Raw genomic sequence first — 26,580 nt, 5'->3', positions numbered from 1 at the left:
CATTCCTGGAGGTCTTTGACATGTGGTCAATAATACTAAAGCAACTGTTGTGCTTGGCTAGTTTTAATTTGCATGTCTTATGACACAACAACAATTGCTTTTAAGTGACACACAGTAGTTCTAATACAAGCTCCCACTCCTATTGATACACTTGCAACTTCTTGGACACATCTAGTGGTTAATTAAGGACAACAGTTAGCAGCTAGAGTTCTATCAAGCTCAATTTACACACTTTCTCAACTGCAATTTTCAAACAAAAAAATCCTTTCTAGACCAATGGAAAAAAAAAGTTGTTCTTCAAACCTACAGCAGCAGCATATCTGGAGATCTCAAAGCAACTTTACAAACAATTAAGGTCTGCAACACCTCTGAGGTACCCAGTTTACCTCTGCACCTGATTCTCTTAACACAGGTAGAGTCTGGTCTTGTGAAGTGCAGAGTTGAGTGCTTGACTTCAATGGAAGCTACATGTGCTGATCATCAGTACACAGTCAGGTCTATTTTAACAGGAAGTTAAAGGTGCAAGCTGTGTGTCTGCTAGTAACCCTGAAAAAAACATTAGCTATTTGCAATAAATCTTATTCATAAGCTGAAGCCATGTTCTTTTGTACAATATTACCTCAGAGACCGATATTTTCTGGTTTCTGAAGGACGTACTACTTGGGCTGGAACTTGATTCCCTGGAACCCCTGGTTCAAATCCCAGTACTGCATCCTGCTAAGACAGCTAAATTGAGTCCCATGCACTTTCCTAGGTTGGGGAGGGATTTCAGATTAGACCTTACAAAAAGCAGTTGTGAATTTTATTGAAGAACTGTGGATGTCCACGGTAAATGTCTTCATTCAGGTTCCATTCCAGAAACTTTGGTTAACAGAAAGCCTGGTTTATCCTTATTAACATACAAGCCTTAGATTTGTTGCTTTTGCCCTCCTGCCTGCTCCTCTGATTGATCCAAAAATAAATAAATATAAATAAAACCACCACACAGATTTTGAGGATCTTTATCCAAGTAACACGTTTCTTGCTATATCCCAGAACTGGACCCTTCACTTTTTTCTCCTCACAATTGTTAAATGGATATATATATAGATATAGATATATAAAGAGCTATTAAACAAAAGAAAAATATTTCCATCAGAAATCATTTGATACTCCGTCACCATCTCCAAAAGGGAAAAGGTGTAAGGTGAATTGAAACAAAGTTGTTCCTTAGTTAGACGGGGGGATATTTACAATCACAACATCCAGAGGGGCACAGAAATATAACTAGGAAAAAAAATAGGTGTCCTGTAACTGCTACTAACTTGGTAGAGTTGGGACAGATGCAAAATGTTGATATGAGGGCTCAAAACTGGACATTTGCTGGCATGCCTGCTGTATCAGTTCCAATATAAACTGGAACATGACAGTATCCTCAGTACCACTAGTTTCCCTTTTGGGAGTTTGTGTACATGATTAGTTAGGTCCTACCCAGGCCATTATAACCAAGAGGACTAGGTGCAATTAAAACATCTAGCCATACTTGGGGGACCACAGGAATAAATTAGGAGGAACGGGAGGCAATGGCAAAGTTGTGCAATCTTGGATGTGATAAGCATCTCAAACTTTGTATTCTTCTCAGAGAAGGAGAGGGTAGGGGAGGAAGAGCGAGACCATGAACTCAAAGCAGACATGAGGAATTTAAGCGAGGGCAGCACAGGAAGAATATCCCCTTATTCTACATTTCAGCTTACTGGAAAGCTGCACACATTTTCCTAGATACAAAAGGTTGAGATTGTGGAGAATGTAAATTCTATCACATGGTTTTTTTGTTCTTATGACTAATATCTCCTCTCTCTCATAAGCCATGTTTTCTGTTGAAGTTTTCCCTCCTACAAATGAGCACATAATACTGATTTGGTAACGATTGAAGGAAATTTTGTAAGCAATTTATTTGGGAATTCCTCTCCATGCCGCCCCAAACACACAGTCAGGACTACTAGTAAATGTTTCTTAAAAGATTTATTAAAGTATCATTTATCACAAAGAGAAAATATACAGATTAGAAGCATGCAACCATCATCTCCCATATTTAAGTAATTTCTCTGTGCATTTTTTCTTGCATTCACAGCATGTTGTAAAACTTCAAACATTAGTGCCAACTTCACTCTTCCTGAAAATGTTTCAAGGCAATAGATAACAAAAAATAATAAGGTAAGATAGTGTGAGAAGAGTGCAGAGTAAAAAAAATATGTACACACACACACCCTGTCAAAACCTCCCTCCCAACCTCTTCCCCCCCAAAAAAATTAAAGGCAAAAAAACAAACAAAAACCCACACATTTTGCTGGTAGATCAGATTGTCTTTATGAACTACTTTACAAAAATTACTCTACAAATTAAGAGCCCGACCCAGCAGACATGTATGCCTGCAGCTAACTACTCATATGAGTTGTTCCATTGATGTCACATGAACTACTTCACTCATGTAGTTCTAATGTTTGCAGTACAAGACCCTAAGGCAATAAACATGTTTAAGACCATGAAAGAGAACAAAAACTAAAGCAAACAGGAAAAAAAAATTACTGCCAGATGTGTTTTGCTCAGTTATATCAAACATCCTTCAACAGAAAGGTTTGCGCCTAAAGCCCTGAATATTTAAGCAATTTTGCAAGATTAAAAAGGACAAAAAACCCAAGAAGTTGGTACAGATGTTAAGTAACGTAAGCACAGTTCGTTCAGGCAGGTATGTAAGGAGGTGGGGGTTCCTTCTCAGGCATCTTCACTGCCATTTCATAAGTTGGCAGGACATACTAGCGAAAAAAAACAAAACACAAAAACAAACAGTGAAGTCAACTGAGATTGCAGAGTCATTTAGGAGAGGCCTTATCAACCTGATTCTCTATTCCAGGCAGATTTTAGAGCGAAAAACTCACAGCAAATGTAATGCCAGAAGCTGCAAAAGCAGCTTATTCTTCTGCTGAATCTAAATCTCAGGCATTATCTCTATTCCATTTTTATCCTTTACTAGTAAGCAGCAAAGGAGCTAGTAGGGGAAACAATTTCGCCTTCCATACGCCCAAGAAAAAGCTCACGAAAACAGGAATTTTCGTTTAAAAGTTTTGTTAAAGAGACATTTTCTGTCAGAACAAATTGACATAAGATTTTTGAATTCTGTGAGTGTTTAATAATTATGTTAGATTGTTTATATCTGTTTTCTATCAGAAACAGAATAGGCTAGATCCACTTTGGGGGAAGGTTTCCTGGGTGTTGTGTGTGTAAAGGATTATCAGAAGCACAAAATAAAGAACACACACACAGCTTGGTGTTGCTGATCTGCATTCTTGGCTCTGAAATACTAATTTATGTATCTGAAACTACTGCATTCTAGACTCTGAAAGTATGTTCACTTTTTTGAACTGATTCACATCACCCTCTATGCCAATGTAAAATTTCATGTCACTATCTTCTTCAGTTGTCACTAGAATCATAGAATACCAGGATTAGAAAGGACCTTGGAGGTCATCTAGTCCAACCCTCTGCTCAAAGCAGGACCAATTCCCAATTAAATCATCCCAGCCAGGGCGTTGTCAAGCCTGACTTTAGAAATTTTTAAGGAAGGAGATTCCACCACCTCCCTAGGTAACCCATTCCAGTGCTTTATCACTGAGTGAAAAAGTTTTTCCTAATATCCAACCTAAACCTCCCACACTGCCACTTGAGACCATTACTCCTTGTTCTGTCATCGGGTACCACTGAGAACAGTCTAGATCCATCCTCTTTGGAACCCCCTTTCAGGTAGTTGAAAACAGCTATCAAATCCCCCTCATCCTTCTCTCTCTGCAGACTAAACAATCCAGTTCCTCAGCCTCCTCATAAGTCTGTGCTCCAGCCCCTAATCATTTTTGTGGCCCTCGCTGGCTCCAATTTTTCCACATCTTCTTGTAGTGTGGGGCCCAAACTGGACACAGTACTCCAGACGACGCGTCTACCAATGCGAATAGAGAATGATTCGACATCCCTCGATCTGCTGACACGTGCCTACTTATACAGCCAAAATGCCATTAGCTTTCTTGCAACACGGGCACACTGTGAACTCAGTATCCCGCTCTTGCCACTGTAACCCTAATCCCTTTTCTTGCAGAACTTGCTTTCCTAGCCATTCGGTTCCCTAGTCTTAATAGTGAATGGGATTCTTTCTCGTCCTAAGTGCTCTGACACTGTCCTGTTTGAAGCTCATCAGGTTTCTTGGCCCAGTCCTGTAATTTGTCCAGGTCCCTCTGTATCCTATCCCTACCCTCCAGCGTATCTACCACTCCTCCCAGTTTAGTGTCATCTGCAAACTTGCATTGAAGGTGCAATCCACACCATCCTCCACATCATTAATGAACTTATTGAACAAAACTGGCCCCAGGACTGACCCTTGGGGCACTCCACTTGAAACCGGCTGCCAATTAGACATGGAGCCATTGATCATTACCCATTGAGCCCCGATGATCTAGCCAGCTTTCTATCCACCTTATAGTCCAATCATCCAGCCTTGCAAAGCCAGTGGAATGCTGCTACTATGTGTATGGGATAGTGGTTCTTGAACTATAGGAACAGTGTGCCCCAGAACTCTCATAGGTGACCCACAGAACAAAAAGTGTACTAATAACCAAGTAGGAGGGACTGTGGTTTGGGTCCCGATACTGTCTCTCTTATTTGTAGTTCCATAAACTATTTAGTCTGGAAAACCACTGGTACTGCAGCTGAGTCATACACTACCCATTGTAACTAGAGCTATAATATGTTAACTAATTTTTCTTTGCTGCTCCCAATAATCCTAAATTATTATTCTACTCGATCTAATGATCGCAACACTTCCACAGGAGCTTCGTTGAGATGTTCAGGTACTATAGTGGTGGGGTTCATGCAAGTACAGAGACAGAACACCGTCACATGGAAACAACTGATACGTAACCAGATGAGTGTTTCTCCTCCCAACTCCAGCATCTTCAGATTACAGGGAGGAGCTCTAAGTTCTCCCTAGTTAGTGCCTATTACTCCATTTGCTTCTAATGGTGCATACTGGAACAGACACACAGAACTTCTGGCCAGCACTGAAGAGACAAGGATCTGTGATCAGACAGCTAGCGCACCTGGATCGTAGTTGTCTAAAGTCCCATAGCTACTAACCCAAAGAGTTAGGACCAAATGAAGTCCAGTTAATGGACAGGGGGATAAAATCCTGACCACCTAGAAACTAATGCTATCTTTGTATGGACATGATTAAGCAGAGGAAGCTCTGTTGTACTACTGACATGTTTTCCAAAAAAAGATCAGGTGCGACAGGCTTTCTGGAAGCTGCCATTCAATAGTGGTCCTTTGTTTTACCTGAGCAGCTGAAGCAGAGTTCCACAAAAATTCTACAGAATTTTAAATAAAATCTGATCCCTCCTGACTGACATCTGATCAGAAAATTAAATGCATGATGCACTGTCCAGCAGCCTCACAGAAACATGAAATTTGGGTTCCAAAAAGCATCTTTCCGCTGAGGAATATTCACATTTGCAGAGCCCTGTATATTACTCTTTAAGACAGAACTGCAGCATTCACACATAATTTGTTGCCTGCCTCAACATCAATAGTCTTGTCAAATTTAAATACTGCACTCAAAAGGTCTTCCATGTGTTACTTTATATCCACCACCTTGTACAGAGGCATTAAACAATCTGATTTAAACAAACATTTATTTATTCACTTTTTATTCCATTCTCCCTCATTTGACTCATTTCTTTCATGTACAGTCCATGGGGGCTGAGATAGAAGCCAATGCAGCTGTAACTCAAACTGGTTCTCTTGAGGGGTAACATTGTTTAATTTTAGAAGTACATTCAGACATTAAATCAATTTTTAAAATAACTGTCAATTTCTGTTCCTTTTTGTCTAAGGAAGAGACTTTACCTGTGGAGGAGCTTCAAATGCAGGGTACACAGCTATCTCAGGCAAGTTTCTGTTGCTGATGTATTTATAGCAGTTCCATACACAGTTAATTAGATAGGCCTGAGAGATGAGAGTTAAATTTTAATAAATCAATTTGCTTTGAAAATGAGCTGACAGAAGCAGGTGCAAACTTATTGCGGTCACTGGAATTTTTTACCTTCAGCAGTGAATATGGTCCAACGTATTTAACCAGTTGGCCTTGTACATTAAACGTCCCCACCCAAATCACGGTCTTAATCAATAAAGCTACTGAAAAGTTACTATTTCAGTATATGCCCACATGTACATCTAGAGAACAAACATCTCCAGCACAGAGAACAATGTTAATTCTCTTCACCTGGTTGCTAGCACACCAACTCAGGGGAACAGACTGCATGGAAGAGCAACACAGTAGTAAAAAGTACTTCACAGGTAATTCCTTCATTGGGTCCCTGACTAAGCTCCCTCTAAGCTATGTGGCCATGCAGGTGCCAATTAAGCCCAGTGCAGGCGCTCAAGGTTGTTTCAGGGAGAGATGCCACTCCAAGCCCCAGACCTGCTGCAGCCAGTTGACAGGCATCTCTCCCCTGGCCCCGACCCTGCCGCAGCCGAGGGAGAGGCACCTCTCTCCCTGCAACACGCCCCCCCCCCAAACAAAAACAAAAAACTACACCATGTGATGGAAGGAGGCAGAGATGAGACTGTAGCTAATCCTGACATCCTAGAGTGCTGGGAGATGAAAGAGCAGATTAAAGGGTTTGGGGCTGAGAGAGAAGTGAGTTAAGTGCCCAGGCAAAGGACTAAAAGAAGCAAGGCTGTGAAAGAGACCAGGGAGAAGAAAAATTGTTCTGTCAGGGACTGGAGCCTAGGAAGTAGGTCCCATGGATGAATGAGGCAGACAGAAGGGGGTACCAAAAATGTCTTCTTAAAAAGGAAGCCCCCCAGTCTCCCCATCCCAGAGCAGCTACAACACTGCTAAATGTAGAGGGATCGATTTGAACCTAGAGTTTTGTTAGGGACCTGAATTGGGAGTTGCTTTTAGGCTCTCAACACCGTTTAAGAACTGAGAAGGGAAGAGAAAAAAAAGAAAACAGCAGTTTTGATAGCCAATCTTCTCTTATCTCCAGAAAGTCTGATGCCCTTTTAGTTCTAGTGTGTGGGTCAATCACCACTTTTATTTTTATAATTTATAAAAATAAAAAGGCTTAACTTTATTTTATTCAAACTTGAATTGTAACCACCTCGGAGCAGGGACTGTCATTTTGTTTCGTGTTAGTACAATGCCTGATAGAGTGATCTATGTTCAGGGCTCCAAAGTGCTACCATAGTTGAAATAGTAACACATTTGAAATTAATGAGTTATATGCTAATAGAAAGAACCTACTCCAAGTTTGCATTATGTAGCAATTTGTGCACTGTTCAGGTGGATGAAGGCAAAATGACAAACAGTTTAGTGAAGATATGGCCTAATAGCCTACCAACACATACCCTCTTGAAGCTTACTGAGATTTACATGCATGTACACATGACAAGTGTTTGGTGCCCTACTGTTGGTATGTACATCTGTTTCGTTCTGTTCAAAAAAGCTTCACTTGCCACTTATTCTAATACAGCAGAATCTCAGAGTTACGAACACCAGAGCTACAAACTCACTGGTCAGCCACATACTTCATTTGGAAGTATGCAATCAGGCAGCAGCAGCAAAAGGCAGAAGTAAAGCAAAACACAGTACAGTATTATGTTAACTGTAAACTACTAAAAATAAAGGAGAGAGCTTAAAAACATTTGACAAGGTAAGAAAAAACTTTCTGTTCTTGTTTCAATTAAATTAAGATGGTTAAAAGCACTGTTTTTCCTTCTGCATAGTAAAGTTTCAAAGTAGCATTAAGTCAATGTTCAGCTGTAAGCTTTGAAAGAATCATAACATTTTGTTCAGAGTTATGAACACCCTCCATTCCCAAGGTCTTAGTAACTGAGGTTCTACTGTATAGGATTTCACAGAAGGCATTGTAATTGGGCGAACTCACCCCCGCGGCACCTCCTGCTGGTTGCTTCAGGGAATTAGCTCAAATACACAGCTCGGAGCGCCCTCTGCAGGCCGGTGATCCGCCTTCTGACCCTGTGTCCCTCCCTGGACCCCGGTGCCCCTTTTACATGGGGTGCTGCCCCCCTGGCAGTAACCCCTTGTCTCTTAGGGGTTTCCCCTCCCCAGGGAACCCCCCCCATCCCCACTTTGGCTCAGGATCTTGGCAACTGCCCAGTCATTAGCTAGCCCCATGCCCTGGGGCAGACTGCAGTGTTAGCCTCTCATCGGCAAAGGGGTTTGGGCCTGCTGCCTTGGCCTACCCCTGGGTTGCACCCTGCAACCCCAGTACACCCTAGCCTATTGCTAGGCCACAGCCTGGGGCTCTCCAGGCAGGAGCTCCCCAGCTCCTCTGCCTTCCCCAGCCCTGCTTCACGCTAGGTACCTTGTCTCAGCAGCCAGGCCCTTCTCCCTCTGAACGCGCAGAGAGAGAGAGAGAGACTGAGACTCTTGGCTCCTGGCTTCCCTGCCCTTTTATAAGGCCTGTGGCTCAGTTTGGGGCGTGGCCCCAGCTGCAGCCACTTCCCCACTCAGCCCAGCTCAAAAGGCTGCTTGCTCCAGCCCCAGCCCCTTTCCTGGGCTGTTTTTAACCCCTTCAGGGCCAGAGCAAAAATCCACTCTGCTACAGGCATTAACAAAATTAAGAAAAAAAATTGCTATTTCAACTTTTTCTCAGAAGACTTCAAGAGACAATTTTGTTCATTCTGGTTCCACCCCTTCCCACACCACTCAATGATTTTAAAATGTGGTTGTATCTTTGTTCCAAAGCAAGGACTGCAGCAGAAAATTGTAACTTGCTAACTCTCAACGCTGCTGGTGACTGGGTTTGATCAGCTGGTGCGAGCACATGCATGCCCTACTGTTCTTTTACTCTAACTAAATAGTTCTAAGAAGCAGGCAGAGTCATAAAGCATACATTTCCATAAATATGTAAACTTAGAGATCTACATTGTCTGCTCACAAAAAGAGGCATGAAGAACACATGACTATGAACTGGCAGCTCTAATTTTAGGCGTACCAGCCACAGTAGTATTCCTTTATAGCATAAAGTCTTAATTCAGTTTCTTTCTTAAACACACTAGGGCATTTAAAAAAAAAAATTTGCTACTTGCATCTCCCCCACTTACATAATCACACCTTTATATAGAAGCACAGGGGTTGGGAGGGAATAGAGAAGGCCCAATTCATCAAATTCAGGACCCTTTTGTTCGAGACTACAAAATATTTTTTCAGAATGTGACATACAATATTAACTAGCATTCCCCCCCCCCCCCCATTTGCGGAAAATTTATGCACTATCTTTGTTTTTAAAATGCTTTGTCTAATTATACCACTTCCTTGTGAACTTTACTGCAGAAGGATGCAAACTTAAAGACTGTGCTTGAAGGTTTATTTCTACCCCCCACTACACAAAAAACCTGTTCGTTCTACAGCACTATTCCCAATAAGCACAGCAATTGAAGAAGTTCAGGTATCAATTTCACTATGCCAAATATGAAACTGAAGTCTCCTCCAAGTTAAGAACCCTCAAAATATTATTCAAGATGCTTAATCCAAATTATGAATGTTTGCAACCACATATTAGGGACACTGCAATACACAAACTTCTGAAACTTAACATTTGTAATTTAAACAACTAAAATACAGAGTATCTAGTTTACCTTTAAGATGATAAATAAGGCAAAAAACACCAGGACAACGAACAAAATACAGCTTGAGTCAAGTGCAAGGAGGTCATCTTTGTAAGGGAAATCTGGCTAGAGAAAAAAAAAATCCACAGATATCAGAGTCAAAATCTGAGGCTATATTCACACTGGTGATTAGCTCAAACTGAGGGGCCCAAATCTCCCCTTCATGGATTATTTACATGGAAGAGCTAGGAAATGTCTCAAGTTCTCACTCTCTTCCTCCAGGGATAATATTTGTCCCACCTCAATCCTGAAGTGACAGACTGCAAGGGAACCACCAGAGAATGGGTCAGCTGCAAAGAGGTCCTGTGCTTTCAAATTGCCACTAAGTCCTTCCTTCAATCCCATGGCAACACAATTCACCATGGACCACCTTCAAAAAGCAGCTGCTGACCCCACAATCCTACTCAGGAAGAGTTCATCTTTTGCAGTGTGGATAGAGAACTTAATGCAAATTTATGCCATCTAGGCTAGAATGAGCTTGTGCCAGGCTGGCCTGCAAGTTGAAGGTGGAAAGGGTGGCTACAGTCTCCTACAAATAACAGAAGCCAAATTCTTTGGATTCAGAACTCCAGTCCCCAGGCCAGACCTGTATCTGAGTGGAACTCATTATATTAAGTTAAGCATACACTTGTAAAGATCTAAAAACTGACCTGAGTTAATGATTTAAGTCATTTGAGTCTATGCTACCTACCAAATCTAGTTTGCCATTAGCTTAGTGCTTTATTTAATGCCTGAATGTGACTGATCCTCTTGGACTGGAATGTCAAACTGTCTAGTGTATTTAAAAAAAACAAAACAAAAACAAAACAAAAAAAACTTAGTTACAATCCCAATTATCAAAACCAAGACGGTCACCTGTAAAATATTAACTCAATTTACTAGACACTTACTAACTCATCCAGATACTCTTTGATTCTTGGCATGTAAGTAAGAGAACTGATGGCAACCAGGCAACTGAGGACAAAGTTAAAGAGCTGGTAACAGAAGAACGGAATGAGCCAACCCACTCGATGCTGGGGAAAAAAAAAAAAAAAAAATAATAATAATAATGTGACTTTCAGACTAACAAACTCCATTAGCCAAGTTTATTCATGGCATTCAGTTCTATACTTACAGCAATTGCTCCATACACCATCATTGCACTTATCGTGAACAGGAGGAGTGAGATGGCAAAGAGTACACAAGCATTTTCTGAATTAAAATAGGAAACAAAAGTTATATTAATACCACCTTACAGTTTTGGTAGCTTCTAACAGACTTATAATTTCAGTATTTCCAATTTGAGCACACAAAATCTACTTGTCTACTAGCCACACCCCATAATTAGTTTAGCCAACTGTTTTCATTTTGTTTTTGCACCCATAGCTACACATTGCAAATAAGCAACAGCAGTCTGTATTATAGTATCTTCCATACCATTCACCCAAACAGTTAATTTGATTATTTTAGTAAGACAATCCACAATAGCAAAATAGTTCATATGAAAAATAGGACAACTTCCACCATATCTATAGCTTTTAAAGTTGCTTGATCACACAATTCAATCTGTAACCATAGAAAGCAAATTGCTCTTATAACAGAGCAGAATGCCGTAAACTGCAGCACCTTCTATCAAGTAAGTAGCAGAAGAGGCTTAAATTCAAACAAGCGCCATATGGTACTATTCAGGATATTAATGGGGTCTGAATAATGAAGATTCTCTTTGTGTCATGTAAATTGATGACAAATGCAATTGCCATCTGCAAACTACATTATGTTCATCCTTTTATTGGTCACAAATAATTTCTTATTTTGATCACACAGATAGAAACTGATTTGATCCAGTTTAAAGGAGACTGCAACAGAAAGATTAGCCTTATTTTTCTGAAGTGTTGATCATCTATACTTCTCAAAGAATTTAAGACAAGGGGTGCTACATGACTTCACATGGAAATTTCAGGTGCTCAGCACCTCAAAGTCAGCTCATAAGGGGTCAGAGAAAAGATCAGATCTCAAGAGTTTGGCTCCCAGGTTTATACTCATGATACTGCCTCATCTACCTCACCTCATTCAATCCAAAGAACACACTGCCATCTTTCCCCCCCAAAAATGGGGTGGAGGGGCACGCAGCAGAATACAAGTTATGGAACCATCAGGCTGTGTTACTGAGTAACCATCTCTACTCTTCCACCTGTTTTTGAGCCTCACTTTTTGAATTCAGGTTGTAAACTCTTTGGGACAAGGACTGACTTCCTTGTTTTCGTAAGGCACCTGGTACATTAAACCACCATACAATTCTCTATATACCCAATACTGGATTATATAATATTACAGTTAAGCAAATTACAGTCATAAATACATACAAAGGTGCAATCATTGAGCCATAAGCCTTGATATTGGCTCAATGATTGCATCTGTAGAATACATACACCATTTCTTTCCTGGTCTGGGATTCTCAAAAAAAAAAAAAAAAAAAAAAAAAAAAAAAAAAAAAGCAGTATCAAACTATTTCTATGGATTTTCTTTTAATAGTTTTCCCTGTGTACTATTCCATTCTTGACACAGTCAAAGAACTAATAAGATGACTTTAAAGAAGATGCAGACAGATACAGACTCACTAAGTGTTCTTAGCATTCCAAGCTACTCAAATTTTCTATTTTCAGTACATTTTGTTCTTACATAAGTTATTCAGACTCATGCACAATAGCTATAGCTGGCTTCTGAAAAAGAGCAACAAAGTCCTTGACACTCCAGATCTTTCTGGAATAAGTTAAATCAAAGTTCAGCAAAAGAGACAACTAATTTGGTTTCCAATGTAATTTAATCAAATTAAAGTTATCGGAAGGTAAAAATAATCAAGACAAGGATAGCAAATGGTTAGTTGGAGACTACAGGTATCTGCCAACCTACAAAGTGGTAGAGAAAACACCAGTATCCACCCCACAGATTTGCTTTCAAGTGTTGTATATATTTAGAGATAGGTAGTCAAAACACAGTATGAAAGTTTTACATAAGAGGCCTTCACAACACTGATTTTTTTTTATTTTTTTTTAAAACCACAGCACAGTATAGCCCCTGACTTATGATAAACATGAGCACACATTTGGCAGATGAGACTTAAGTAAATTACACAGCAGCAATACAAGATGCGCTAGGTTACAGGGGTTCTCAAACTGGGGGTCAGGATGCCTTAGGGGGTCACAAGCTGTCAGCCTCCATTCCAAACCCTGCTTCACCTCCAGCATTTATAGTAGTATTAAATATAAATTAAAAACACTTTTTATATAAAGGGGAGAGGGTTAAACTCAGAGGCCTGCTGTGTGAAAGAGGTCTCCAGTACAAAAAGTTTGAGAACCACTGTACTAGGAGACAGGTTTCAGAGTGGTAACCGTGTCAGTCTGTATCAGCAAAAACAACAAGGAGTCCTTGTGGAACCTTAAGACTAACAAAATTTGGGCATAAGCCGACCCCCATCCTTTCATGTATTTATACTTGCTCCTGTATTTTTCACTTCATGCATCTGATGAAGTGGATTCTAGCCACGAAAGCTTATGCCCAAATAAATCTGTTAGTCTCTAAGGTGCCACAAGGCCTCCTTGTTTTTGTACTAGGAGAACACACACTTTCACTAGTTTCTGAAAAGTAATGATCTGGCACATTGAAGTTAGACACCTACCAGCCATTCTCTCAGAACCATAGTAATTACCAATGACTTCATACTGTAGGTCAACAGTTGGCACTGAATTAGGGTGGGTCACTTCCACAGTCAGCAAGATGCCCATCAACAAGTTCACCACCTGAGAAAGAGATTGCAGTTACTTAAGTTATTTATAATTGCAATATGACAGCTAAAGATTTAACATGTGCTCCAGAAATCATTTTTCAGATGAGAACACACAGCAAACTTTGGCCTTGTCTACACAGGAAAGCTGCACACAGTCAACCGAAGGCGTAATTTTAAAACAGTTTAAACGGGTACAAAAAGCTGGGTTGGACACTCCTGTCTCGGTTTAAGAGTGGCCCCTTAACTTCAGCCAGTGCAACTTTGTTTAAAAGAGGCCTTTGACTCCTCACACTTTAAATGAAGTAAGGAGGGGGGAAATCGAACTTGGAAACAATGCAAGGAAGAAGAAATCCATCTCATGAGCTGATTGGAAAGAGCAGAGTAAAATCAGGAAAGGAAAGAAGGTATAAAACATGACACCATAAGATACCTTGTTAAAAGGTGTTTCTACTTAATGCACCTAATGGACAATGCTACAATTAGACATAGCACAAGAGTGATTTACAACCATCCTATTATTCATTTCAATTGCAGGCCATTTAGCAGCAGAAGTATTTTTCCACCCAAGCTAGTAGCCTTAGTGAAGGGAGGCTTTGGGGAGGGGAAATTAGATACCACTGGTCCAACTCCCTTTCCATGTGAGGCCATGGCTACACTTACATTTTTGCAGCGCTGGTAGTTACAGCTGTGGTCATATAGCTGTGTAGGGCCAGCGCTGCAGTGTGGCCACACCGACAGCGACCAGCGCTGCAGTGTGGCCACATTTGCAGCATTTGCAGCGCTGTTGGGAGTGGTGCATATATGGCAGCTATCCCCAGCGTTCAAGTGGCTGCAACGTGCTTTTCAAAAGAGGGGGTGGGGTGGAGTGTGACAGGTAGCTTGTGGGAGACAGAGAGAGTGGATTTTTGGAGCAGACACTGTGAGCTCCCTGCTTTGCAAATTCTGGCCATTTCCCGCACCCCTCTCTCAATCACTCTTAAATGTAAAAGGTTTCAGACCAGATAAGCAGCTTCTCCCACGGACTTCCGTCCCCCCCCCCCCCGCGTGCTGTTTGTCTCCTCAAGCAAACAGCTGTGAACATTCCAAAGCCTCGGCTCGGCTCACTCGCTGGCTGCAGCAAAGAGCAGCTGTGTTTGTTTTTTAGATAAGTAGCTCTGGGAGTACCATCCGGTTTGTTGTATACAGGAATTATCGAATCATAGATCATTAGGGTTGGAAGGGACCTCTTGTGGGATACCTCCTAATACCCTGGAGGCCAATAACAGCGCTGGTGAGTGTCCACACCTGATGAGCAGCGCTGCATCAGCAGCACTGGATTCGCTACACCCGTAGCGGACCAGGTGTACAGCCAGCGCTGCAGGAAGGGAGTTGCAGTGCTGGCTGACTCTGTAAGTGTGGACACCTGGTAAGTTGCAGCACTGTAACTCCCTCACCAGCACTGCAACTTGCAAGTGTAGCCAAGGCCTGAGTCAACAGAAAGCCTAATTTCAATGGGAACTAGATCAGACCCTATTAAGGGAGGTCAAGAGGGGATAAATAGCAAAAAGAAAACACTGAAGTCTTTCCCCACAAGATTCAGTAGGATTTGTTTAGATATACTTCAGAGTTAAACCCTTATGGTTGTACGCCTGAATGCTTGATAACATTTGCTTTCCTTACATTATTGCTGCAACCTGCTGAATCTCTCATTTAAAGTCATTATTGTGGTTTAGAATTACTAGGTCTCAGTGTTTCAAAATAAATAAAATAAAAATATACTGTTTAACTACCAGGAAAAAAAACTATCCATGTTAACTGATTAGCCTAGAGTAAGATATTTTGCAAGAGCACCTAACAGCATTAGATGTTAGTAATTAGTTATTATAGTTTCTGATATTTGTCTCTAAAGCAAACTAGAAAAAGTTAGTCTGAAATATGGTTCTTGGATGACAAGAATTTACAACAGTATCTTCACCCTGCAGACATTTCCCATTTCTTATTCAGAAAGACCTGCCTCCACTGGGATGTATTTTTAGGAGAGAGGTCCAGGAAAGTGTGGATTTGCAGTTTCTATATACTGAAATACTTAAACCAGATTTTCCCTTGTTTGCTGGTCAAGCTCCAGGAGTCTCTGATGCAATGGCAGCAGATTAATGCACAATTACTGAAGTCTTTTGTAACCAGAATAGCTCATTATGAAACTGAAGGTGCTTGTTAAATGTTAGACACCCATTAGTCTTCTGTTTTCCACATTTTTAAAGTTAAAAATGCATTTGCTTAAGTTTTCAGGGGGATGGAGTGGTGGTGGTGTTCAGCCGAAACACTGATTTCACATACACAGCGAACTACCACAAAACAGACCAAACCCAGGAAAGAGAGACCATTTACTACAAGTGCCAAATATAATATTTTTTATTCAAGTATATACTCAGTTTCACTTTTTTCTGATTCTACTGGTGGTTCTTTTATTGGGGGGGCGGGGGGAAGGAGGGAGGAACTTGGTGCTTATCAATCACAATTGTGGCATCAGGCCTGATACAAACATGTTCCCTCCCAGAAAGCACCTTACCAAGGCACCTCAGTCTTAACATGTACTACATGTTCTGGATAGTTTGCCCATTTTACATCTTTCTGTACCTTTGCTTATCTGTGTTCTCATTGCTGTGTCTCATGTGTCCCACCTTTTCTACTCTCCCATTGTAAGCATCTCCTCACCGATGCCAATGCTGTCAGTCTCACTCAATCTAACCCCTTTATATGGAGAAGATGGTATGTTGCACTCTATGATTTTATGAGAATATGCTAATGAGTGTGACTATAATGTAACTGGAATATGCTTCATGCAAAAGGTCTCTTGTAAGGTATCATTACAAAGCTTATAATCTGATACAATCATACAAATACGATGACCACACATTCTTGTATCTGAAACTAGATATATTAAATACAACTGAGGGCCTATTATAATTACGCAAAGTGTGGGCCATTAATGGTGGTTTGGAATCTTGTTGGCTCCCATAAACCAGGAGAACTGTCTCTAGATGGCTCTGTTTTGCTTTTAAGTCTTCCTGTATACGTGTGTGCTGGCAAGGGGGTAATGAAGTCTTGCAGTGACATGTGATCATGTCACCTGGACTGGAATCCATCTTTAGCCTGTTGCTTTTCCATTGAGAAGAGGGGGTGGGAACCCAGAGGGACAAAGGATTTCCACCTTATGCAAAAGGTATATAAGTGGGTGGAACAGAACAAAAGTGGGATTTCTCATGATGGCTCCCCTAGCTACCACTCAAACTGGAACAAGGGCTGTATCAGGGGAAAGGACTGTGCACAGACTAGAAAAGTGTCCAGTCTGTGAAAAACTTATTGAAACATCTCTGCGGGTGACATTATCTGTATTCAGTTTTATTACTGTATTAGACTTAGAACAAAAAGTGAATTACTAAGCAAAATAAAACATGTAAATCTGTCTGCTACTACTTGGAACCACTTAATTTCTACTTTCTGTAATTAAAAAAAATCACCTTTCACTTATTAATTAACCCAGAGTATGCATTAATACCCAGGGGGAGGAGGAGGGAGCAAACAGCCGTGCATCTCTCTGTATCAGTGTTATACAGGGTAAACTTATAAATTGTTCACCCTCTATACGCCTTATACAGGGTATAACAGATTTATTTGAAGTTTAAACCCCTTTGGGAGTTGGGCATCTGAGTGTTAAAGATACGAACACTTCCGTAAGTTGCTTGCACTTAAGCCTGCAGCTTTGGGGTACGTGGTTCAGATCCTGGGTTTGTGTTGGCGCAGACTGGCATGTCTGGCTCAACAAGACAGGGTGCTGGAGTCCCAGGCTGGCAGAGAAAGCAGGGGCAGATGTAGTTTTGGCACATTAACTGGCAATTCCCCAGAGTGGTTTGGTGATCCAACCCATCACAGAGGAGATTATAAATCTTATAATCAGAGTGTCCGCATTCTGAATAGCTATCTACTGGAAACTACCTTTTTAGCTTTGAGAATTCCTTAACCCCACCTTCACAGAACACAAAAAAGGTTCATGTAACTCTAGCCAATTACATGATACATCTGCATGTAATCACTGCCAGTGTTTAAGAGTCAACTAAAAAAACACTTAGGTTAGCAATACAAAAAAGCTTCACTGTAATGCATTAAAGCTCAGCTTCCATAATCTACTACTTTAAGCCAAAGATTTATCAACAGTTCAAGTTGTAACACCTAAAGTAAGTCTTCAGTAGATTTGCACTCATGCAGATGCTTATTTCTAGTGCATTAGAATTCAAAAGCTATGACAAAAGCAGGGTCAAAATATGTTTGTACAGTCATGATTCCAGTGTCCAAACACTCAACTGGGACAAGCAGTCAGATAAATACTAACATTTCAGTGAAAATTTGGTTTCATTAACTGCATTGTAAGTATTGCAGCTATGTTTTATTTTGTCCATCCAAAATGATGCAAGGAGGGGGAGAAAGATGGGGAGCTGTTATAGTATTCTTTCCTCATCTGAACCTTAGAGTCCAAAAATGAGGTACTAGCATGAATTCCTCTAAGCTTAATTACCAGCTTAGATCTGATACGCTGCCACCAATCAGGGCTCCGAGTGCCTGATAAACTCTGGTCTCCCCAAAACCTTTCCTGGGGACCCTCAAGACCCAGACCCCCTGGATCTTAATACCAGGAAAGTAAACTCTTTCCCTCACTAGTGCCTCTCCTAGGCTTCCCCTCCCTGGGTTACCTAGAAGATCACTGGGATTCAACTCCTTGAATCTTAAAACAGAGGCTTTCCACCTCACCCAGAGGCAATACAGATTCAAGCTCCGTGAATCTAAATAAAGGGATTCCCCCTTTCCCCCCCCCTCCTTCTTTCTCCCTGTCTCCCCACCACTTTCCTGGTAAGTACAAACTCAATTCCCTTGAGCCTCAACTGGGGGAAAAAAATCAAACAGGTCTTTAAAAGGAAGGTTTTAATAAAAGAAAAAAATAAGAAATCTCTGTAAATACAAGATGTAATAATACAGGGTCTTTCAGCTTAGACACCAGAGAGAAAAACCTCCCCCCAGCAAAATACAATTTAATACACTGCCAGCAAACTACACATCTGCAAATAAAGAAAAACCAATTTAAAAGACTATAACCGCCTTTTTACTTAATAGTTACTATTCTGAATATATAAGACTGTAGCAGGGAGATTCGCAAGAAACCTGGTTGCATGTCTAGTCCCTTCCAGGACTCAGAACAAAGCAAAAGCCAAAAACCACAAACAAAGGCTTCCCTCCACCGAGATTTGAAAGTATCTTGTTTCCTGATTGGTCCTCTGGTCAGGTGTTGCAGGTCACTGTTTGTTAACCCTTTATAGCTGAAAGAGACTTATGTTTATGACAGGAGCATGAAGTCTTAGGGATTTTATTTCTGATTAAGACTGACATTTGTAATATGGACTCTGATAAAAAGTCATAACCCACTCATCTCAAAAAATATTTTAAAAAAAGAGTCTGGCCTGGTGATTCTATTTGTACTGCCAGCTGAGACACCCAGATTAGATTTTGAGCCCTATTTTCTTGTTACCTAAAATGTCAGACTGCGGGTGATCTACATCTACTAGGATAAAGAAATGACACACAATGCTCAACAAAAGCTTTTCAATTAAGAAACACTAACGACTCCAAATGAAGAGTCCCGTCGTACCCTCCTCATCTGAAGGGATGGCAGCTGTTAAGATGAAGTTGTAATAGCTATGAGAACAGCAGGGTCAAAATTGTTTAGAGTCACTGTATGTTCTGGACTACAAACATGTTCAGCCATGGAGTCTACACACTTTGGACCTGGTTATTAAACTGAACATTTTTAGCTCTAGGTGGGAAGGGAGCCAGAAGACCACTGCAGGCAACGTGTGTGGCATCTATAGAACTGAAGAACCACCTCATCAATTGTATTATTCCCCCCCTGCGCCGTTGCCTCAGTTTGTGGGTGCCAAGGGAAACACTTCGGCATGCCCAGCAGTCTCCCTACCCTATTCTTTCTGAAGAGTAAAAAGAGAGACTCGGTTTTGTGTTCAGAGCTATGTTATACTAAGATTTAATCAAATTAATTTCATGATACCCAATCCTTTAACAAAAAGATATTTTGTTTTTAAAAACTGGTATTCCACTTTACACATATTCAGGATAACAACCAGTCTCAAAATAAAATATAGTCTGCACATATATATAGCTCAAGAAAAAAAAATTACCTACATTTCTTTTTACTCTGAATCCAGTGGATAACAGAAGCTATTAAAATGCAGCAGCTCCCACAAACTGATATTTGAGGAATCAGTTTCTCCATATACTTAGAGGAAGGATAATGTGGCACCTTGACAAATGCAGACTTATTAATGGATACTACTGTCTCACTCTTGGGCCACTGTTTCCAGTGTCTAAGCAGACAAGTACTTCATTTTCATGGCTCAAAAGTCCTAAATTTTAGGTTCCTCCAAGCATCAGATTTACCCCATGATAGCGTAAGTAACTAAGCTGAAAAGTGAGGATTCTTATTTTCCGGGGGGGGGGGGGGAAGAGAGGGAGGAGAAGAGAGTTGCACTCCCCTCACTTAAAAAAAAAAATGTATCTTTTTAAGAGGAAAAACTAGGTTATTCCCCTGCATCTCAGACAAAAAAACTTCATGTTTTTGAATAAAAAACCTATTTCTGTAAAGTATTAAGATTTGCTCAGTACTGAATGAAATTAAACTTCTCCACTTCTGAAGGTTCAACTAAACAATTGGATGTTGGACTTCACTAGAGGATGACTGAATCACAACAGCTTGTTGCCAAAAGGAGATAGCATTGTTTCAGTGGGAGTTGCCATTATTTTTAGTCTGTTGAATAAACTCTGACTTGATCCCGCCAACACAATACATATGTTTTCTGTCTCTGGAAGCTGCATGCACAGTGAGAAAAGCCTGTGGGAAGAAGGAGCTTTAAAGCTACATCTTATGATCATTTGGGAGAAGGGAAGGAAAAGCCTCCTGGCTGTCAAACTATTTATAAAGGAACTATAATGATCCTGAAACTCAAATCATCACAAATCTCCCAAGAAAGTCCCTGGACATTGTTAAATATCTAGGTTGTGAGTAGGAGAATTCAGGCCCAGATCCTCCAAAGGGGTTTAGGCTTCCAATTTACACAGATTTCAATAAAAGTTAGAAACCTAACTAGCTTTGAGGATCTGGGGAAGAGTTTCTAGTGAAGAAAATAATAAAATTTTAGAACTAGACTTCCGAGAGAAAATGTTTTGAGTATTTAACATTCACTTATTCTGCTTTTAGGCATCACCTGTGTTTGACAAAGAGCCATACTGGTTAGGTCCCAGACTATGAAATACAATGGTCACCAACCAGTTGATCAACTGGGAGAGTCTCCAGGACTGACCAGTCAACTGCGATCATGATCTCTGGCTGCTAAAAGTCCAGTGGTGCAGAGGGCTGGGGTGCGGGCTCCCACCAGCCAGCAGAGCAGCAGGGCTAAGGCAGGCTGCCTGCCTGCCCCAGCCCCATGCTGCTCCCAGAGGCGGCCAGCACACCCCTGTGGCCCTAGGGGAGGAGGGGCAGGAGTCTCCGCACACTGCTCCTGTCTACAGACTCCCATTTGCCAGGAACAGGGAACTGTGGCCAAGGGAAGCTGCAGAGGCAGTGCCTACGGAGAGGAGCAGCACACAGAGCCAGGTTGCCCCTCCCCCCCGCCAGGGGCCACAGGGGCACGTTGGCCCCTTCCAGGAGCAGTGTGGGGCTGGGGCAGACAGGCAGGCAGCCTGCCTGCCTTAGCCCCACGCACTGCTGACCAGTGGGAACCCACATCCCAACCCCCCTCCCAGAGCCTGAACTCCACACCCCCACCCCAGCCTCAGATTGGAACCCCGCCCCCCCCGCAAGCCACTCAACTCCAACCCAGAGCCCACACCCCTTCCTGAACCCCAACCCCCTGCTCCATGCCAGGTACCTGCCTTCAGCTGAAATTTTTGGGAAGTTTCAGATAAAATGGTTCAGCAATTTCTGAGAGCAAAGTAAGGAAAACCTAATGTTTTGCCTAATGTTAAAAATAATTCTTACAGCCATTTCACTGAGAACCTTTAGTAGCTCCACTCTTTGAAGCAGAGATGTTGCATTATTGGCATGGATGCGCTTTTTGCAAGCCTCAAGGAAATCTGAGGTGTGATGGGAGTAGAGGGAGAAGAGGCAAGAGTCCGGGAGGGGGTGGAGCAAACAGATGCAGAGAGGGGCATCCTAAGGGAACTGAGACAGAAGGCATTATAACTACTAGAGCAGAGGATCTCACACTAGGGGGCACAGAATGTATTCAGGGGAGTGGGTGAGAGAAGCTTTAGGGGAGAAAAAAAAAAAAAACACACAAAACACACCTTACTGGGCACATTCAGAGTTGGGTGGCCAAAGAGACATGGCTGCTGACCGGGTGCCCAGAGCATAAACTACAACAGACACAAAGAAGGGGGACGTAATCAAATAAGTTTGAGAATCACTGCACTACCGTATACTTCTCTCCACAACCTGGAATAGAACCGAGCAGTCTTGGGTCTCTACATTCCTTTTCTGTCAGCAGACAGCTATTAAGCTCACTAGCAAAAATGTTGATTATCCCCACACTTGTGGCTGGTCCACACGGAGAATGACAATCTACTATTGCGGTCAGTTATTCCATTAGCTAAGGTGCCAGAGGTGATGTGGATCTAAAGGTCTGGACTCTACTGATGACCCAAGCTGTGGAACCATATTGACGCTTCCCTCCCCTCTCTCCAACCCCAAAATGATAAAGAAACCCTGAAAAAAAAACAACAGAAATTTTAAGAAATTAGGAAATCTAGAAAAAGGTACACCAAGAAGCAATTTTGACAACTGCCACTTTAGCCCTTCTGTCTGTATACTGTGTTCTCCCACCTGCATTTTCAGTTCCTCATTCTCTCTGCACACTCAACATTTGTTAGTGCCCCAAACTTCTCTTTATAGTTCCCCCCCACCGCCATGCTCTCTCACTCCCATCCACTATCTGCTCTTCCCACCTGTCCTGCAATGAGACCAGTGAATCACAGCCTTAATGATACAGAGGACTAAACAACAGTTCTGGGCTACTCTGCTTTCCACTTCCTCTCCCAGCCCAGAAGCTGGGGGAATGACTCAGGCTGCACCTCCCAGGAGACTAGTAGTTACTTCATAACCCTATTTAGCTCACTTCGCACTAGTTTTTCGAGCCCTCGCCCTAACTGTTAGTAGTGTTTTTAGACCTCTGTCTTATTCAGGACACTGCCTCACCTTCCCCACCCCACCCACATCCAGAGCAGAGGTCCCACCTGTCTGACCGAAAGCACCAGAGACTGTTTGGAAGGGCAAACAAATGGCAGATTGAATATACTGGCATCTCTTCCTACTCCTCCTCCCCTCCTAGATTTTATCAGTGTTCCCCAGGGATCTGTCTGTGGCCTTCTCTGTCGCATTTTCTCTTAAAATCTGCACCTATTTTCAGAGCTTTATCAGTATTACACTAATATTAAGTTAAAGCAGTAGTCATGGACCATTACCCCATTGCGTTAAGCCTTGTTGAAACACATGGGGTGGGGGAGAGGAGAAGACAGTTCCTGCCCCAAATCCCTTACAATCTATGCAAAAGAAACTGAGAGAATAGATAGAGACAGGAGTAGAAGAAAACAATAAGGCAATGTTGATCAGTATGAGAGTCAGTAATATCAACACACCAACAGCCAAACCATTGTCAAGTTTCTGTAAGCATCAGAGCAAAGTAGAATAATGCATTAGTTTTGCATTTTTTACTGGAAACCTCTCCCAAGCATGAGGTGCAATATGGAGTAACCAGAAAGGTGCTTTCTGGAAAATTTAACAAGTGGGTGAAGGGTGATGTCACCACTAGCTCAGTGGAGCAGGGGAAATTTACATTTTGATAGCAAAAGATGAAAAAAAGCATTTAATTTGTCCAGTATTATAATCTTTTAGCCACTTTTTTTTTTCCCCACAAGAGATATATCTTACTGCTACCTCCCCATCACCTCCTGAATAAATTTAGCCTCTCGCACAACTTTCGTAACTCTTCACAATTTAGCTGTCTCTTATGTGTTTGCTCTTTTCCATTTGTTTTCTTCCCTGGTCTCCAATGCTTGCTTCACTCACCATAGTTTGCTCATGGAGTGATCCTAAAATGTCCTTTTCCTTTCACCCACTTGTGTATTCTTTCATGGTGACTTTTTGGGCACTCCCATTCTGACCCTGTCCACCAAGCATCCACTCCCTCCTCCAGGACTCATCTCAAACCCTAATTCTTCAAGGTGATTTATATGCTACACATTCATTTTAAAAATCTTATTGTGCTTTCAAAGGTTACATCCTAGTCATTCAGGCAACTAGATCATCCTCTACCTACTCAGCAAGACATGACCTCACCTTGGGGAGGTCAGTATGACAACATTTCTAGCATTATTCAGGACACAGAGGAGAACGGTCCCTGCCCTGGGAAACCTACACTCTAGGAGCTCGTCTACACTTGTTGCCAAAAAAATGCCACACTACAAGAGGACTTCTGCAGTGAAAAACGCCTAGTTTGGGCAACAAAAAACTTCCACCCCATGAGATACTTTTGTCTTTTCCCCTCCCTTTATTGTGACAAAAGAGCCAGTGTAGACACTTCTGACTGTTTTGTGGACAGAACCAGTATCCCACAATGCCTGCCCCGATTGCTCTGCTCAGTGTTTTGATCTCTGCTGCCCCGTAGGCAAGCACCCCTCCCTTTTCAAAGCTCCAGGAAGCATCTGTGTGCTACTCCCTTTGAGGAGCAAAGAGAAAATCATTGAAATGCTCCTGTTTTGCACTGCACTAGGAACACAACAGCAGGCAGACTGCTGTGCTGCTTTACCATTCCTCAGCACGGAGAGCTCACAGAGCTACTCATGATACTGCTCTTGGAAGCTGATGCCCACCAAACACTACACTGTGGTATACATACCGACTGTGCATTGCTCACCCTGCTGATGATGGTATCCCCACTGTGGACATGAGCTGTGGACAGAGGGAGCAAGTGTGAACACTCTTTGGCGATTTTTGTTTTATCGACTTTTGGATGTCAACATAAGTTGTGTCAAAACTCGGTAGTGTAGATATGCCCTAAAAAACAAGTCAGAGAGCAGCAGGAGAGGCCCAGATGAGAGAACGAGTTCGGTGCTCCTTGTTTCTCCTGCACTGAGGAGAAGCGGTGGGGGAGCAGAAGGTCCCTGCAGTCTGTGGAGAGCGACAAGCTGGGGCTCCGCACAAGCACTGAGACCCCGGAGGGGGGATCTGAATGCGGACAAAGCCCTGCTGACTCGCAGAGACTTCGGTCCCGTCGTGCACAGAGCGCCGCCCAGCCCAGAGCCTGAGGAGAAGCGCAAAGGGCCGGGCGGCGACTGGCCAGTGCAGGGGCGAGGACACGGCCCCCTCCAAGGAGGGGGGAGGAGGAGCGGAGGCCTACGGAAGAAGGCGGAAGAGGAAGAGGCTCCCCCCCGGAAGAGTTCACGCAGCTTCACAACACGACTAACCGTAGTACACAGGACAACAGGCACCGCACATGCGCCACAACACGGGCGACACACGTCCAGTCCCCCAAACACGCATGCGCTGTACTGCCTATGCCTCGGGGAGCCTGCCCGCCCAGCAACGGTCGAAATCCTTACGCATGCGCGGTGCGAGGGCGCCCCCTTTCCTTACGCAAGCGCAGTGAGGCTGAGGGATCCCCCTTCTGTCCCCGCGGGGTGCGAAGCCTCTTACCATGTACCATGTCCCCAGGATGATGGTCCCAGTACGGACATGGCAGCAGCCGCAGCAGCGGGTGCTGTAAAAACGGTCCCGGGCCCGGCTGCCCTTGAACGTCATAGCGGCGGCAATAGCGGCTTTTCCTCACACGGGCCGCTTGCTCGCTGCCTCAATCGACAAACCCCTTCCCCCTCTCCAGCGGAGGAGATGAACGCACCCCGCCGCCGTATCACCGCCACTCTGGCCAATCAACGGCGAACAGCTGGGGCGGAGGAGGGCGGGGGCGTTACCACGGCAACAGGCGATTGGCAGCCAAGTCCGCCAATCGTCTCACAGCTTCTCTGTAATATGGATCAGCTGCCTCCGGGAAACTTGGTCAGCGCTCCTGACAGCTGCCGGGAGAGGAGCTCTGAGGGAGGGAGGGGCCGGGCCTTGGCTAGCAGGGGGCGGGGCCCAACCGGGCAGGAAGGAGAGATCTGCATACGGTGAACTCCCCTAGGCAAGGGGAGGGGCTCGTATGGGTAGGAGGGGGTGATGAAGTGTAGGGGCTGGAGAACACGTAGGCAGGGGGCGGGGCTCATCCGGCCATGGGGCGGGGCGGGTGCAGGGCGTCTGGAGCCGCCTGTGCATAGAACGGGAAGGGGATGACTTTAACTCCAGCACCTGGATCCAGCAAAGGGGGTGCGTGTAGACAGCTGTGCCCGTTTTTGTGCACATAGGCATCCACCAAGTGGGAGGAATACCAGCCTGAGCCTGGGTAGCACTAATTCCCGTCTCCCAAAGAGGCTGAAGGTGGTTCCTTCGAAAACCAAGATCCTTATTTTATTAAATAAAAAATTAACTGCTAATTTAAATGTTTATCAGAGTCAATCACATTAATTTGATGAAATGTCTAAATAATTAACCTTACAGAAAGATAGTGGAAAAAGCGGGGTTTTGAGTGTGGACTGGACTTTCATTAAAATGGACACAAACTATTAGAGTAAAAGCAAAATAATAATACTGTATATCACAGAAAGGAAACCCTTTAAATAAATTACCCACAGGGAAAATGTTTCTGTAAGTGGCTTGCAAGATAAAATCCTAGCTCCATTTAAGTCAATAGTAAAACTCCCACTGAATTTAATGTGACCAGGACTTTACGTATAGTTTATTAGGAAACTAACCTTTCCACTGAGATAGATTCTTTTGGAGAGAGGGGAAAAAATTGTGATGTTCTGAGTTCAAGTATCTCTTGCTTCAGATTCCCTCATAAAAATCAATTACATCAAATAAAGTGACTGATTCTGGAAAACTTGCCTTTTTTAAAAAGTTTGTCCAAATAAAA

At 42.7% G+C, this 26,580-nt stretch overlaps 1 protein-coding gene across 1 annotated transcript; it reads right to left on the bottom strand.

Annotated features, from left to right (window-relative positions):
* Nucleotides 1–1,982: 1,982 nt before the first annotated feature.
* Nucleotides 1,983–25,517, bottom strand: LAPTM4A (lysosomal protein transmembrane 4 alpha). The gene is made up of 7 exons (XM_032774144.1): nt 25,269–25,517; nt 13,373–13,493; nt 10,832–10,908; nt 10,608–10,730; nt 9,688–9,783; nt 5,926–6,024; nt 1,983–2,792 (listed from the first exon to the last, which is right to left on the bottom strand). Exons 1-7 carry the CDS (start codon nt 25,371–25,373, stop codon nt 2,718–2,720), a joined length of 696 nt encoding a protein of 231 aa, XP_032630035.1. The 5' UTR covers nt 25,374–25,517; the 3' UTR covers nt 1,983–2,717.
* Nucleotides 25,518–26,580: the final 1,063 nt, after the last annotated feature.

Source organism: Chelonoidis abingdonii, chromosome 3 (genome assembly GCF_003597395.2).
Source record: "Chelonoidis abingdonii isolate Lonesome George chromosome 3, CheloAbing_2.0, whole genome shotgun sequence".
Lineage (NCBI taxonomy): Eukaryota > Metazoa > Chordata > Testudines > Testudinidae > Chelonoidis > Chelonoidis abingdonii.
Note: the sequence above shows the minus strand (reverse complement) of the source record. Positions and strands in the feature narration are given on the sequence as shown.

Excerpts from the sequence above, each read along its gene's own strand:
- LAPTM4A (XM_032774144.1), bottom strand. The coding sequence starts at position 25,373 with ATGACGTTCAAGGGCAGCCGGGCCCGGGACCGTTTTTACAGCACCCGC. Across the intron at positions 6,025-9,687 it reads CCTTATTTATCATCTTAAAG|GCCTATCTAATTAACTGTGT; the intron begins GTAAACTAGATA and ends CTCATCTCTCAG. Across the intron at positions 2,793-5,925 it reads CATTTGAAGCTCCTCCACAG|TATGTCCTGCCAACTTATGA; the intron begins GTAAAGTCTCTT and ends TTTTTTCGCTAG.